Source organism: Gymnoscopelus microlampas (genome assembly GCF_963454915.1).
Source record: "Gymnoscopelus microlampas genome assembly, chromosome: 2".
In the NCBI taxonomy this organism is placed as follows: Eukaryota; Metazoa; Chordata; class Actinopteri; order Myctophiformes; family Myctophidae; genus Gymnoscopelus; species Gymnoscopelus microlampas.
The window spans coordinates 11,640,243-11,655,173 of NC_139939.1; the positions used below are offsets into that span (position 1 = coordinate 11,640,243).

General features: G+C 43.5%; 1 protein-coding gene across 2 annotated transcripts in view; it reads left to right on the forward strand.

The window, feature by feature from the left end:
* Positions 1-990: 990 nt before the first annotated feature.
* ttyh3b (tweety family member 3b) overlaps positions 991-14,931 on the forward strand; it is a 49,050-nt gene continuing 35,109 nt past the window's right edge. The window contains exons 1-2 of one of the 2 annotated variants that reach the window (XM_084042893.1): positions 991-1,580; positions 3,192-3,410. In XM_084042893.1, coding sequence (XP_083899019.1) covers positions 3,285-3,410 — 126 coding nt within the window. In that variant the 5' untranslated portion in view covers positions 991-1,580; positions 3,192-3,284. The remainder of the gene's footprint in view (positions 1,581-3,191; positions 3,411-14,931) is intronic. The other variant, XM_084042892.1, reaches the window with a different exon arrangement.

Here is a 14,931-nt window from a genome sequence, read left to right on the forward strand (position 1 = left end):
TGAGCCAGTTTGTATGCATGTTATGTCCTGGTTCTGTGTGGAAAAAGTAAAAAAAAAAAAATAAGAAAAAATTAAAAAAAAAAAAAAAAATGAAAAAAAATGTTTTTTTTTTTTTTTTTTTTTTTTTGGTTACAACTGAAAAACGTGAGGAATTGTTCCCAGACGTGACGTAGGGTGGGGGAACAAATCTGACGGACTGTTTTCAGACCAATTTACATAAAAACCACAGATAGCCTATGAAAGCCTGCATGCTCGAAGTCGGGTATTTGTTGGAACAGAAGAGAGGTGGGGGAGACCAAAAACACACAAAAATGAAGAAAAAGTTAAAATTCATGGTGTAGACCCTTTAAGTATTTGCACTCAGTTTAGAGTGTGTGTGTGTGTGTGTGTGTGTGTGTGCGTGCGTGCGCGTGCGTGCGTGTGTGTGTGTGTGTGTGTGTGTGTGTGTGTGTGTGTGTGTGTGTGTGTGTGTGTGTGCGCGCGCGCGCGCGCGAAGCCAGCCTGTGTGCAAACTTTAAGTGGCGCAGGACGTGTTGCGCTGTCTCCTGTTTTTGAGTTTAATTTGTGTAATTGGTTACATACATCTTTGAGTCCCAATCAGCTGCAGCTGTTTATGCCTTGCTCGGACAGACAGACAGACAGACAGACAGACAGACAGACAGGGGGTCCCGCTCTACATGGTCAGTAATGTAGAGCGGCGGCTGGCACCGCAAAAAAAGATGAGTATGCCTATGCAACAGTAGCCTACTTCTTCCACGACTGCATGCACTACCATCTTTTCACCATCAGGGGGTGGCCTCTTTGCGGATTTTTCTTCTCTCGCTCTCTCTCTCTCTCTCTCTCCTCTCTCTCCACACACACACACACACGCGCGCACGCGCACACTTGCACACGCACACTCTCAGATGTAGGCTATTTGCAGAGAGAGAGAGAGCGAGAGAGAGAGAGAGAGAGAAAGGGAGAGAGAGAGAGAGAGAGAGAGAGAGAAAGAAAGAGAGAGAGCTGCCTGCCGCAAAGCCCAGTCCTCCAGGGCTTTTGGAAACACGGTGATTTTTGGTTGAGCTCCAAATGTATTAGAAACGACAGACAGCCTGGCCGTTGCGGGGACGACGGCACCGTGGACCTACTATTGTTACTGTACTTTATGAAGGAAGGAAGGAAGGGGGAATAAAAAAAACAATAACAATAACAACGCTAAAAAGGAAAATAAAAAAATAGATAAACAGGGGGAAAGAAAAGGATTGCGGGTCAACGAGTTTAACCCCTAATCGACCGTGACGGGGCTTGACTTCTTTTGGGGAATGCAGAGGAGGAACAATACAGCCGAGGGGACATCATAACAACAACAGCAATAATAATATGCTTCTATTAGTGTCCTTATTGTTTCCGATGTGGTGAAGGAGGAGGTGCGGCCACGGTGGTAGATCCTTCTCTTCTCCCCGCATGCAGCAGTCTGTGGGAGACAATAGATGAAGCCCCCAGTAGTCTGCTGAATATAGGACCACCAGACCAGACCCAGAGACCACCACAGCTCTGTCTGTCCGCCTGGCTTCAGGAGGGACTATACTGGGAGGAGGTATGTAGTAGGTGCTTTTTTAACCCCCAAAAATAGCAGATCTACAAGCTCATAGCGCGGCACTCTTGTATATCTGCTATTTTTGAATAGCCTAAATACATCTAAAATGACAGAGATATGCGTCCCCCGGATTGGATGGTTTAACATGGTTCTTAATCTGATTTAACAATAATATTGTTTTAGGGGCTTAAGCTTTAATGTGGTGGTTGTTCAAAGAACTGGGGGGTCCCCGATCCCCAGCAAAAGCAACTGTTTAAAAACATCTATAAGCCGAGAGATCTTGACAAAGAATGGGGTCACAAATGGGGGGGAGTCCGCCGTGGCCAAATCAGGCTGGCCAAATGAGCTATAATAGGCTGTATATATATATATTGGGGGGGTCCTTGAATTGACATGAAAATGTATGAGAAGCAAAGCAATGTTATGCTGCATATGATCTGCTTCTCCCACAACACGATCCTATACAAGATGTAGAGAAGGTTTAGTGCATGCAGAGATGCCCTGAAGCGAATCCTTTCATTTTTTGGGGTACAAAAAAACAAACAAAACATATATAGCCTACTGTATATTTTGCTTCTATGATGTCTCACCGTTTTATTGACATTGGACAATAATAATAAAGATTGTTTCTACTCAAGGGGGCTAGCAATAGACTTACACATTTATTTAAATGTGTTTATTTAAATTCCTATACTATATATATATATATATATATATATATATATATATATATATATATATATATATATATATATATATATATATATATATAACTGTAGCTAGTTGGCGTTGTGCCGGTTGATTAATAACGGCCATTTAAACCGTTAACAACATCACATCAGTAGGCATTTGTGACAGCAGTCTCTCTCTGCAGTATAGGAGGCCTGGTGATGTATATGTGCACACACAGTGGATTGTGTGTGTGTGTGTGTGTGTGTGTGTGTGTGTGTGTGTGTGTGTGTGTGTGTGTGTGTGTGTGTGTGTGTGTGTGTGTGTGTGTGTGTGTGTGTGTGTGTGGGGGTGGGTGTTTCTCAGTTTGAACACACCAGGACCATATATATTATATACTGTATATCGTTGCTTTCGGGAAGAAACCTCTTATCTCCATACTACTCTTAACCTTTCGTGTTTTGTTAATGCCCTACTTGATCACACTACAGCGTCACACAAAAGTATCAACAGTAGCAGATCGACCACAAGCTCGTGATGTGTTTTGAGCTTGTCGATCTGCTATAGTTTTGCTACTTTGCTCATTTGAATCCTGAAAAGTAACAGTTTTGGACGTATGAGGTTTCCACTCGACAGAGACGATAGAATATATCCAATATCTACTTTTTGATTGATTGATTGAATACTTTATTAGTCCGAAATGTGAACAGCACGAGGTACAGTCAGACAAGGATAACACAAAAAAAGTCCTGGGGACTAAGGACTTGTTTCCATTGTGGTCCTATGTATTCAATTCATCAACAATCAGCATACAAGTAACACACAATAATACATATCAACAACAAATACAAGACACTATACTCAGTATACTGTTTGTACAAAGGAGAAAAAGGGGGGGGGAATGCAGGCAGTGAAGTGAATGTCACCTCCTTTCTGTGCTTCACAGTGAACCTTGTGAGGGAGGAGGTCTCCACAGCGACTGACTGACTGACTGACTGACTGACAGCTGTCGGCTGGTGGTGAAGGTCGGTTCGGAGGGATGGCGGCTGTAGTGAACTATTCTCCCCCCTGGTGGGTCAATCTGCTCCACCGGCTACCGCATTTCAACCTCCAGTTCGAGGCGGTGAGCAGTGACTTCAGACCGGAGGATGCCGAGTATCAGAAGGTAAGGTGGATATAACGGTGGTGATAATTGACGGCCTACTACACACACATAGGATTCGTCATTCCGGGTCTTTTATGAACCGATAACCTCCTGCCTATACCCACCGTTCCTTTTTTATTATTGTTTTTTTGAAAAGCATTGCAAAAGTAGGGAAAATAGACGATCTACAAGCTCACAACGCGCCTGCCATCTTCACTACTTTTGTGTGGCACTCTTGTATGATGAACTAGGGTATTAGCCCGTTAAGACCGGGAACGCATCTGTGTAATTTTAGATTTCTTTGGCTGTTCAAAAATAGCAGATCTACAAGCTCATAGCGCGGCACCGAGTGCCGCGCTTGTAGATCTGTTTTTTTTTTTTTATCGTGAAAAGTTGTGCAAATCTTTGAATATACATTTTTTTAAAGGGAGCATTTTAACTCGACCGCATTAATCATGAAAAGTTATTCTTAAAACTGACACAGAGAGGGGTCCCTAGTTTCCTAGTCAGAATCTTGGTGTTCTGGTATGCTCACCAGACAATGAGGGTAAAATGGGGGAAGTCAATATCTGCTCCTTTTCATGTGACCAATGGTGTCCGTCAAGGAGGAATAATTTCTCCATTCCTTTTTAATGTTTATATGAATGATTTATCATTGATGTTAAATGCATGTGGGACAGGGTGTAGAGTTGGTGACTCGTTAATTAATCACCTGATGTATGCAGATGATTTGGTCATCTTTAGTCCATATAGTGCTGGGCTACAACAGCTACTGAGGATATGCTCACAGTATGGCTTTGATTTTAATATAAAATACAACGCTAAAAAGAGTAAGGTCATGATTGTCCGAAGTAGGGAAGACAGATTATCTACCTTTCCTGACTTCTACCTGGCTGGCACTGCCCTTAGTGTGTGCAGTGAGATTACTTATTTGGGACATATTATCTCCAATGACCTAACAGATGACAAAGACATCTATAGGCAGCGGCGTAAGCTGTATGCCCAAGCAAACATGCTGTGCCGCAAATTTAGCATGTGCTCAGTACCTGTGAAGATCTCACTGTTTAGATCCTTCTGTACACCACTGTATACTGCCCACCTTTGGAGTCGCTTCAGGCAAGGCAGCTTCAGGCGCCTTACAGTGGCCTATAATGACTGCATGAGGCTGCTGCTGAGAGCTCCAAGAAGCTCCAGTGCAAGCCAGATGTTTGTTAGTGTTGGGGTACCCACCTGTGCTGCTGTGCTACGCAACCTTATGTATAGGTTTATGTGTAGAGCATCGGAGTCAGTAAATGACATAATCGCTGTCATAACAGACCCCACACGAAGCTCTGTCAGGTTCACCTCTAGATTGTGGAACCATTGGCGCACATGTCTGTATGTCAGAAACTGAACAATGTGAGCTATTTGCATTATTTTTATTTATTTTATTTTATTTTCTGTTTTTACTGTGTGGTGTTGTTTTCTTGTGATATGGATCCTCCTGGGTCTGAAATAAAGATTGAATTGAATTGAATTAACTCAAATCTTTGCTTCTGGGGGTCCCTGGAACAACATGTTTTGAGATGGGGGTCCGCGGCCAAATACATATAATTTCCGGGACCCTTGACATGAAAACGTTTGAGAACCACTGATGTAGCAACATATGTTTTTTTTTTTTTTAACTGTTAGGATTTAGAAGACATTTGTAGAATCGGCCTCAGGTCTTAATGGGTTAATTTTATGACAATAGGGACATATGAGGTTTCCTCCGGCCCCCGACTGCAACGATGCTCTGTCAGATCTATTCTCACATCATAGCGCCATGACCTAATCACCCACACTGTTTCACCCATCTCCCACAGTGTCAGTGAAAAGTGTGTTATCTTTTTTTTGGGCCTACATTAGATTTCTCTCACTAACAGGGTGACGTCAGGATCTGAAACGACGATGACAGATCTGATGAACGTTGTCACGCAGCAAAAAAAAAGAACGTGGGTTGTTTTCTTGTTTGAATGACGTCCGCTCCGCTGCTGTCCGTCACCTCCCCTGGTTTTGTGTTTACTGGCGCGGTGCCGGTGGTGTAAAGTAACTAGGTACATTTACTCAAGTGCTGTACTTAAGTACAATTTTAAGGTACTTTTACTTTACTGGAGTATTTCCAATGATTAATGCTTTTTACTTCTACTCCACTACACCTCCGAGGCAAATATTGTACTTGTACTCCACTACAATTATTTGCAAACTTTAGTTGCTTTGCAGATATAAATTATTGTATTATAAAACATACATTAACCTCTTTAGCCCTGTTTTATACATAGGCTATTTGAAAATAGCAGATCTACAAGCTCACAACGTGTCGCGATGCGACACGTTGTGAGCTTGTAGATCTGCTATTTTCAAACCTTTTAGTACTCTTACTTTTGGTACTTTACATATATTTTGATGCCAATACTTTTGTACTTTTACAAAAGTAACAGTTTGAACACAGGCCTTTTACTTGAAACAAGAGTATTTCTACATTGCGGTATTGATACTTTTACTTAAGTAGAAATCCTTCTACTGCGTGGTGCTGATGATGGGAGGAGGAGAGGAGAGGAGAGGAGAGAAGGTGGTGTTGATGATGGGAGGAGGAGAGGAGAGGAAAGAGAAGGTGCCGGTGGTGAGGTAGCCAAGTTCAGGCGCCTGAGCGTGGGAAGAAACTCCCACAGCGATGAATGAGGAGGAGGAGGAGTGACAGAGATAAAAAGAGAAAGACTGGAGGCAAAGAGAGAGCGAGAGAGAGGGAGGGGGGGGGGGGGGGGGGTAGACAGAGAGAGAGAGAGAGAGAGAGAGAGAGAGAGAGAGAGAGAGCAGCGATGGAAAGTAAACTCAGTACATTTAATCAAGTAGTACCATTGAATCTTTTGGGTGCTTTCACTGTAGTTGAGTATTTTTTTTTTTCTCCATACTTCTATTCATTCTACACCTCAGAGGGAGGCAAAAAATTTACTTTTTACTCCACCACAATTATTTGGAGTTACTTTTCAGATTTAGATTATTATTACAACACATACATTAAACCACTCAAGCGCTATCTTTAACTTTGGCTATTATAAAAAAATAGCCGATCTACAAGCCTTGTAGATGAGCTCATTTTTGGAACATTTGAGTACTTGTACTTTGGTACTTTAAGTGTATATTTTGATGCCGATACTTTTGTACTTTTTTACTCAAGTAACAGTTTTTAATTCAAGCCTTTTACTTGTAACAGAGTATTTTTTATATATTGTGGTTTTACTAAAAATCTGAGTACTTTTTCCACCATAGAGAGAGAGAGAGAGGGAGAGAGGGAGAGAGAGAGAGAGAGAGAGAGAGAGAGAGAGAGAGAGAGAGAGAGAGAGAGAGAGAGAGAGAGAGAGAAACACACAGACAGACAGACAGACAGACAGACAGACAGACAGACAGACAGACAGACAGACAGACAGACAGACAGACAGACAGACAGACAGACAGACAGACAGACACACACACACACACACACACACACACACACACACACACACACACACACACACACACACACACACACACACACACACACACACACACACACACACACACACACAGAGTGAGACAGACAGACAGACAGACAGACAGACAGACAGACAGAGAGAGGGTAGAGAGAGGTCGGTGAACCATGGGAGGTGCTTCTTAAATTGCCAAACAGCCACTTCCTGCAAGCTATTCAATGTTCCACTAAGGGCCATTGTGTGTGTTTGTATGCCTCTGTGTGAATGAATGTGTGTGCATGAGAATGAGCGCGATTTCGGGGTGGGATTTGTGTGTCGGAATTTTAACAGACCCCCAATTTAACCACATTAACCCCGGCGTCCCTATTCTGGGCATGTCATACATTACAGCCGAAATTTCCTCCCCAAAAAATTGCAGATCTACAAGCTCACAACATTGTCAGCTTTTTTTGTTGTTGTTATTTTTGAATTGATTGATTGATTGATTGAGTACTTTCATTGGTCAGAAATGTAAACAGCACGTGGTACAGTAAGACATTAAGGCTGAAAGGATAAACACAAAAAAGTCCTGGGGACTTGTTTGCATTGTGGTCCTATGTATTCAATTCATCAACACAGCATAACAAATTAACACAATACATCTCATCAATAAATACAAACACTCCGTCTGCACCAAATCTCTTCACCAAAAATAGCCGATCTACGAGCTCAAAACGTGCAGCAACGATAGGCCATTTTTGGCAAATGTTCCCCCCCAGAATAGGTATTCTGGGGTTCAAGTGGATCAAATTAGATCCTGATGTGTTTTCGTGGGTCTGCTCGCTGTTTGTATGTCAGCGTCACCATTGAGCGCTGTTTGTATTGTTTGATGTACGCGAGTGCGTTCATACTGCTATGCGTTCATACTGCTGGTATGTGCAGTGGCGTTTAGTGTGTGCACATGTATGGTTTGTTTCTGTGTCACTGAGTATTTAGCACTCGGTGTTGTTTAGTGGTCACGGATGCCCCCTAGGGTATCTTTATATACGAGAGAGAGAGAGAGAGAGAGAGAGAGAGAGGGAGAGAGTATAGGGGTGCCATTCAGGGTGAAATCATTATTAACCCAGGCTGGAACGTTAAAGAGAGAGAGACACAGAGAAGAGGGAGGGGTGGGGGGGCTGTGTTGTCTGTTGTGAAAGAATGCACTCTTTCTTTCTATCCCTCTTTCACTGAGGGGCTGTCTTTAGATTGGCTTCAGTCTATCTGTCTCAAAGGGTTTCATGCATCCACTCATCCAGCTGAGAGAGAGAGGCGCGCGCGCGCGTGCACACACACACACACACACACACACACACACACACACACACACACACACACACACACACACACACACACACACACACACACACACACACACACACACACACACACACACACACACACACACACAGGGGGCTTCTGTGTGGAGTTTTTCTGGGCTCTGATGTGATTGGACACAGACAGGTTTATTTGTATTCAAGTCCGGAGGAAGACCCCGCTCCCAAGTTCTCTCTCTTCTCTCTCTCTCTCTCTCTCTCTCTCTCTCTCTCTCTCTCTCTCTCTCTCTCTCTCTCTCTCTCGCTCTCTCTTTCTCTCTCTCTCTCACACACACTGAAAAGCTGAAAAGCAGCTGCTTAGCATTCAGTGTACGTGTATTCTCTGATGACATTGACTTCGATAGGGATGCTGACTCCAACGATTCTGTGAGAATTCTGTTTTTTTTCCTGAAGAGATGGAAATGGGAGCTCCGAAGTCCTCCTCCGAGGCATTTGGAATTGACGTGTGCACGTGCGCGTGCACGTATGTCTGTGTGCATGTGTGTGTGTGTGTGTGTGTGTGTGTGTGTGTTGTTGTAGAACAGCAGCGTCAGCTAGCAGCAGTTAAAACAGCTGCAGAGCATTACAGAGGAAACATGTGACCTGTAATAATTTGCACGTGCACGCGCATGCACACACGCACTCACACACACACACACTCACTCACACTCGGAAATATTTCCAGCTGTGGAAGACATAAGGCGATAATCAGTATGTTGAGTGGTGTGCTACAGTACAGTAGGACAAGTGGGTCTCAAACGTTTTCATGTCAAGGGGACCCCCAGATAAATATGTATTTGGCGGCAGACAGACCCCTCATATGAAGAGATTTAGTGCCAGGGACCCCTGTACAAGATTCTGTGTTGTTAAAATGGTTCAAGTGATTTTAATGCTATATTAATACATTTCACTTGGGACCCCCTGGAACCACCTCAAGGACCCCTAGGGGTCCCCGGACCCCATTTTGAGAACCAGTGCTGTATAGGATCCATCATCATACTATAGCTCATAGTAATGGTTAGGGGTGAACAATGTCATCTAACACACTGTTATGACACAATATACCAGCGTCATAAACCCACATAAAACCACATGGAACTACTCTTGTCAACAGCAAAACAATCTATTGTATTTGTGGTGTGTGTGTGTGTGTCCAGCCTGTTAATATGAATAAATAGAATATTTGAAGACAAAACAACACATATAAATTACTCACAACACATATAAATGAGTCCGTGACCCAAAAATGGAGTCCCGCCCCATTGTTTGAGAAACACTGCTCTGGTGGTGGAACACCCTGCTTTCACCCGCTGGCTTACCCAGAATGCACTCTGGCTCAGCCAACGCGCGGTGCGGGAGGGAGGGAGGCTCAGATGTACAGAGAGAGCAATGCCAGACGAGAGGATAACCCGGGAGAAACCAAGGTCAACTCACTGAAGTGGAAGTGCCTGATCCTGTCCGCTTGAACAGACAGGCATGTGTGTGTGTGTGTGTGTGTGTGTGTTTGTGCGTGCGTGCGTGGGTGCGTGTGTGTGTGAGTGAGTGCACAAACACGCTGACAGATTGGAAGTAGATCACTATGCCTCGGCTGACGGCTTCTAATATTAGCCCCTCCCCTACTAAACCCTCCAACTGCTAATTGATCTAGAGTAGACGACGTGCATGTGCATGCACGTGCGCGGTCGCACATGCACGCACGCACGCACACACACACACACACACACACACTTCCACCACTAGTAGCTAATCGATCCAAGCGTAATCTGCTCTGATGGTTTGACTGTCTGACAGTTAATCTAGTTAGACACTACAGTGTACACAGGAGAGTGCTGTGAAAGGTCACAGGTGCCAGCCAGGTCACATTATAAACTGCACTGCAGAATCAACTTTTGAACTTTTACTCTCTTGCAGGTCTGAAGAGAGAGTGGGTGAAATTCTTCTTTTTTTTGTGCAAGCTGTTGACGTTGCAGTTATAGGAAGACTTGAGAATAGGGTAAAGAGAAGAAAGGAACACAGAACAAGTCAAATAACTGGAAGGCACAGTCAAACCAAATATCGTCACTGTCGGACAGACACCATATACTTCGTCATGCAAGTGTCATGCAAAAAGTAGTGAAAATAGCCGATCTACAAGCTCACAACGCGTGATATTTGTCACTGCTACGTTACTCCTACGGGCTGGGGGCGGTACCTGTCAGCAGGGAGTGTTGAGCGGGAGGAGTAGGATGAAGGCTCTACGTCCTCCCAGTGGGGGCTCCTCACTGGCAGGTGAGTCAGTAGGATACAACAGCGGGGAGGATTTAATTGGCAAAACGACTAAATTGGGGAGAAAAAGGGGGAAAAAGCAAAAAAATGCCAGTGGAGCATATCATCTCTGTCGGGTGGAAACCTCATATATCCAAAACTGTTACTTTTCAGGATTCAAATTCTAAAGTAGCAAAAGTAGCAGATCTACAAAGCGACGCGTTTAGCTTGTGGATCTGCTACTTTTGTGTGACGCTGTAGTATGATCAAGCAGGGCGTTCATTTATAAAAAAAAAACGAAAAAAGTTCGAATATGGAGATAAGAGGTTTCTGCCCGACAGCGATATAAATACATATTTATAAAATCACAATCCAACCCAAAGACAGGAGACAGGTCTTTCTGCTCTTTCTCCCATCTTGTTGTCTCTCCTTTCACCCTCCTTCACTCTTGTTTCCTCGTGTGGTTTTCATCGCACAGTCATTTGTCAAGTAAACATAGGATTTATGATGCTTGTTGCCATAAAACGGTCCTTCTGTAAAACCTCCCAGGGAAGATCTTTCCATGTCATTCTCAAGCTGCTAAATATAACACTTGGCTCTCCGGTGGGATTGGAACATCAGGCCAGGAGGTGTTTTTAGATTGTTGCACGTTTTACCCTCGGATCCCCGATCCCAGAGTACAAAGGTGTTTGAGTTGTTAAATGTTTAACCACTTAGACCCCCAGCCATCCCTATTCTGGGGGGAACATGTGCCCAAAATAGCCAATCTACAAGCTCACAAAGCGGAGTTTCCAAAGTGTTGGCAGCCACATGCATTTTCAGAGCAAATGTATTTTAGTAATCAATCAATCAATTGTTCTCCGGCTTGGATGAATGGATAACATAGTATACTTTCAGTTCCTATTTATCGGTATCACAACGAAAACTAGAAAAAATGACTTCGTTTTTCACATACATTTTGTATACAAATTATTATTAACTAGAAAAAGTGCTCCTCGAAGCACAGGTCTCCGCCAGGTCACGTTGTAATTGTGGCCTCCTGGTGGCGCTATAATAGGACAATGTGAAAAGGGTGGCATTTCTTCCTCGGCCTAGTGGGAATGAGTGTGCATTCATGATTTGAGGCATTTTGTTGCAAAAATGTGTTTTGCTAAATTAGACCTGCTGGTGGCGCTATAACAGGCCAATGTGAAAAGGGGGGCATTTCTTCCTTGGCCTAGTGGGAATGTGTGTGCAAATTTTCACAGAAATCACACGCTGCGTTCATGATTTGAGACATTTTGTTCAAAACGGACCAATCCTGCCAACTTTGGAAGCCAAACATAGCCAATCAGGATGGAATATGAAATATCGGACAGATCCGTCTTGATCACATGACTATAGAGATACTGTGTACCGATTTGCGTGATATTTGGATAAAATATGTAGGAGTAATATCCAAAAATGTGTTTTGCACAAATCGGCCTCCTGGTGGCGCTATAACAGGCCCATGTGAAAATTTGGGGCAGAGTTTCTGCTGTGGCATCGAGGGAGTGTGTGTGTGCAGTTTCACAGTGACTGGGGCAACGGTGGCGGAGATTAGCTGGTAACAGACAGAAGGACGGACACACACACATACACACGGACGGACGGACAGAGGGTAAAACATACTCTCTCGCCATGCCTTCGGCCTGGCGGAGACAATTAATTAATATCAAGAACATATGAGTGTTTTGCCAATTATTTGGGGGCCCCCCCTTGCAACAGCCTCCCGGCCCACCAGTGGGCCCCCGGCCCACAGGTTGGGAACCGCTGCGTTATTATACTGTAGCGCTATAAGTGTAAACGTTAACCACAACCATTCCAGAGCTGAATGACTCCAGCACTAAAGCTGGCTGATAATAGCTCAGGATAATAGCAGAGAGTAGAAAAGGCCTGCATACATGGCTTCATCAGCAGCTCTCTCTCTCTCTCTCTCTCTCTCTCTCTCTCTCTCTCTCTCTCTCTCTCTCTCTCTCTCTCTCTCTCTCTCTCTTCCTGTCTGTTCGGTGCACTCCTCCCCAGCCTCCACCCTTTCCCCATCTTTTCCCAGTCGGAGAAAAAGAGTGGGTGAGGAAAATGATAAAATGATAGCTTTCCTTTCTTTTCCTCTCTCGTCAAGTCTTTAGCCTTGCCGGGCTCCAAGCGTTCACACAGGAAGGTAATGATATGGAAATAAATATAGAATCCCAGTCCACAGACACACACATGCACACGTACGTACACGCACGCCGACACACACCACCAAACACTCTTAAATTCCCTGGTGGTGGTGATTGTGTGGGTTGGACAGCAGGGGGAAAAAAAGCCATAATCATACACAAAGATACAGTCATGTCGCAAACAACATGGGGACTAAGTAAAGTCACCCCTTCTTCCCCACACGCTCCACATTGCATGAATATTTCATCTTCTTGTTTAACACTTTATACTCGCTATCGCTGCTATGTTGAGGCCACAGCCAGTCGAGAGCCATTCATGGCTGCAGGGAATGCGGGTTTGGTATCGATTCTGTCTCCCAATTAGCTCTCTCTCCTCTCCCCGCAGACATCGCCGTACGCTAACAGCGTTTCATCATCGTATCGGGTCACATCCCGTGGTTCCTAGTGGTGGTCTGTACTGTAGCCCCATCTGTGACCTCCTCTCCTCTTTGCTGTCGTAGCTCCGGGACTAGGTCACACAGCGTTGGCATCCGGGAAAGCAGCATTTTTTGACCTATTTTTCCAATCTCGTTTTTCACATTTGAACCCATTCAATCCGGGATTGTCGCTTCAGGTTTCTTTGGCTATTCAAAAATAGCAGATATACAAAAAAAAAAAGTTTGAGAACCACTGATATTAAGATTCGAGTTAAAGATGTTTGCTCTAAAACACATACATATTCAAAGATTTGGACAAAATGTTCACGGTTTTTCAAAAATAAATAGCAGATCTACAAGCTCGTAGCACGGCACTCGGTGAGCTTGTAGATCTGCTATTTTTGATTAGCCCAAAGTATAAAATAATGGTTATAGCTAAAAATAAAAAATGACACAGTATATGCGTTCCCGGATTGAAATGGGTTAAGGAATTTACATGTTTATACCGAAACAGGGTGGTGAAATGGTTCCTCGCACTGCTCCGCTTATAACATTTTCTTCTAATCTAAACAAAAACATCCTTTAAAGCTGGATTTTTGAAATGTAGGGCTCGGAGTGATTGACCAACTGTATATATTTGTAAGCAGAGTGTGAATACATGGCACATAAATACATGATACCATTTATTGCAGTTCAAGCAGGCAGGCTTGTGTGGTATGTATATTGTGTCACGGTGCGAGGCAGGGAGGTGTAGGACCCAAGTGCGAGATGAGAGGCAGAGGCAATGCAGCTCGAATTAAAGTGTTTATTAACACCAGATAAAGGGAGTAGGCAGCAATCAACGTCAGGTACAGGCAAAGTCAGTCACCGGGTAATCAGACATAACAGGAAAGAGACAATACAGGAGTATGGGAAAACTAGACTGGGAAAGCTAGGGGAAAAATGACACTAGGCAACAATAAGTCAGGAGACAAAGACTAGCATAATCTCACACAACTACAATCAACGAACGAACAGGGAACGGAAGCAAACAGAGGACTTAAATAGACACAGGACTAACTGGACACAGGTGAACTCAAAGACAATCAACACAGGGATTGGCTGGGAGACTAACAGGACACAGGTGGAGAACAAACTAATCAAAGGGAGGTGAGACAAGACAGGTAGCAACAACTAGACAGGAGACAGGAAAATTAGGAACATAACTACACAATAAAAGTACAAGGAGAACCAAGGCAAATGGCAACAGAATTACAACAATGCAAGAATACATACAGAACATCATGAACAATGGCCTACACAGGCCTACAGAACAGCCCTTAAGAGTTCAACACCATATAAGGGCATTCAAGGTCCAAATAATAAGGGCACAGTACACGGCTCGAGGAGCGGACCGTGACATATTGTACATGCATGTTGCAGCCCTCATGTCCAGGCAGCAAAGAATCCGCTTCCGTATTTCTGACTGCATAGGCTGTCAAAAAAACGGATTTAAATAAAAAGCTTTAAGCTTAACAGAGACACACTAGCTACGGCTAACACTATAAAAGTCTCACATTTAACTTCACATGTAGCTAGGCCTGTCACAATTATTACATATAATCGCCTAGTCGCAATCGTCATAATCGTTTCCATGTTGAAAAATGTTCATATATTTTCAAACATCTTAAAAAATTGTGGAAATAGAACAATGCGACGCGTTGTTAGCTTTTAGATTGGCTATTTCCACTATGAATGTTTTTTTGACAGTGTAAAGTTATAAAATATGTCAGTAATTTCTCTGTATATCTAGGTTATTTATTTGTCATATCTGAAACATTTGTCATATCTGAAAAAAACAGATTTAAACAGTTTTGTTTCACAGCAGAACATAATTT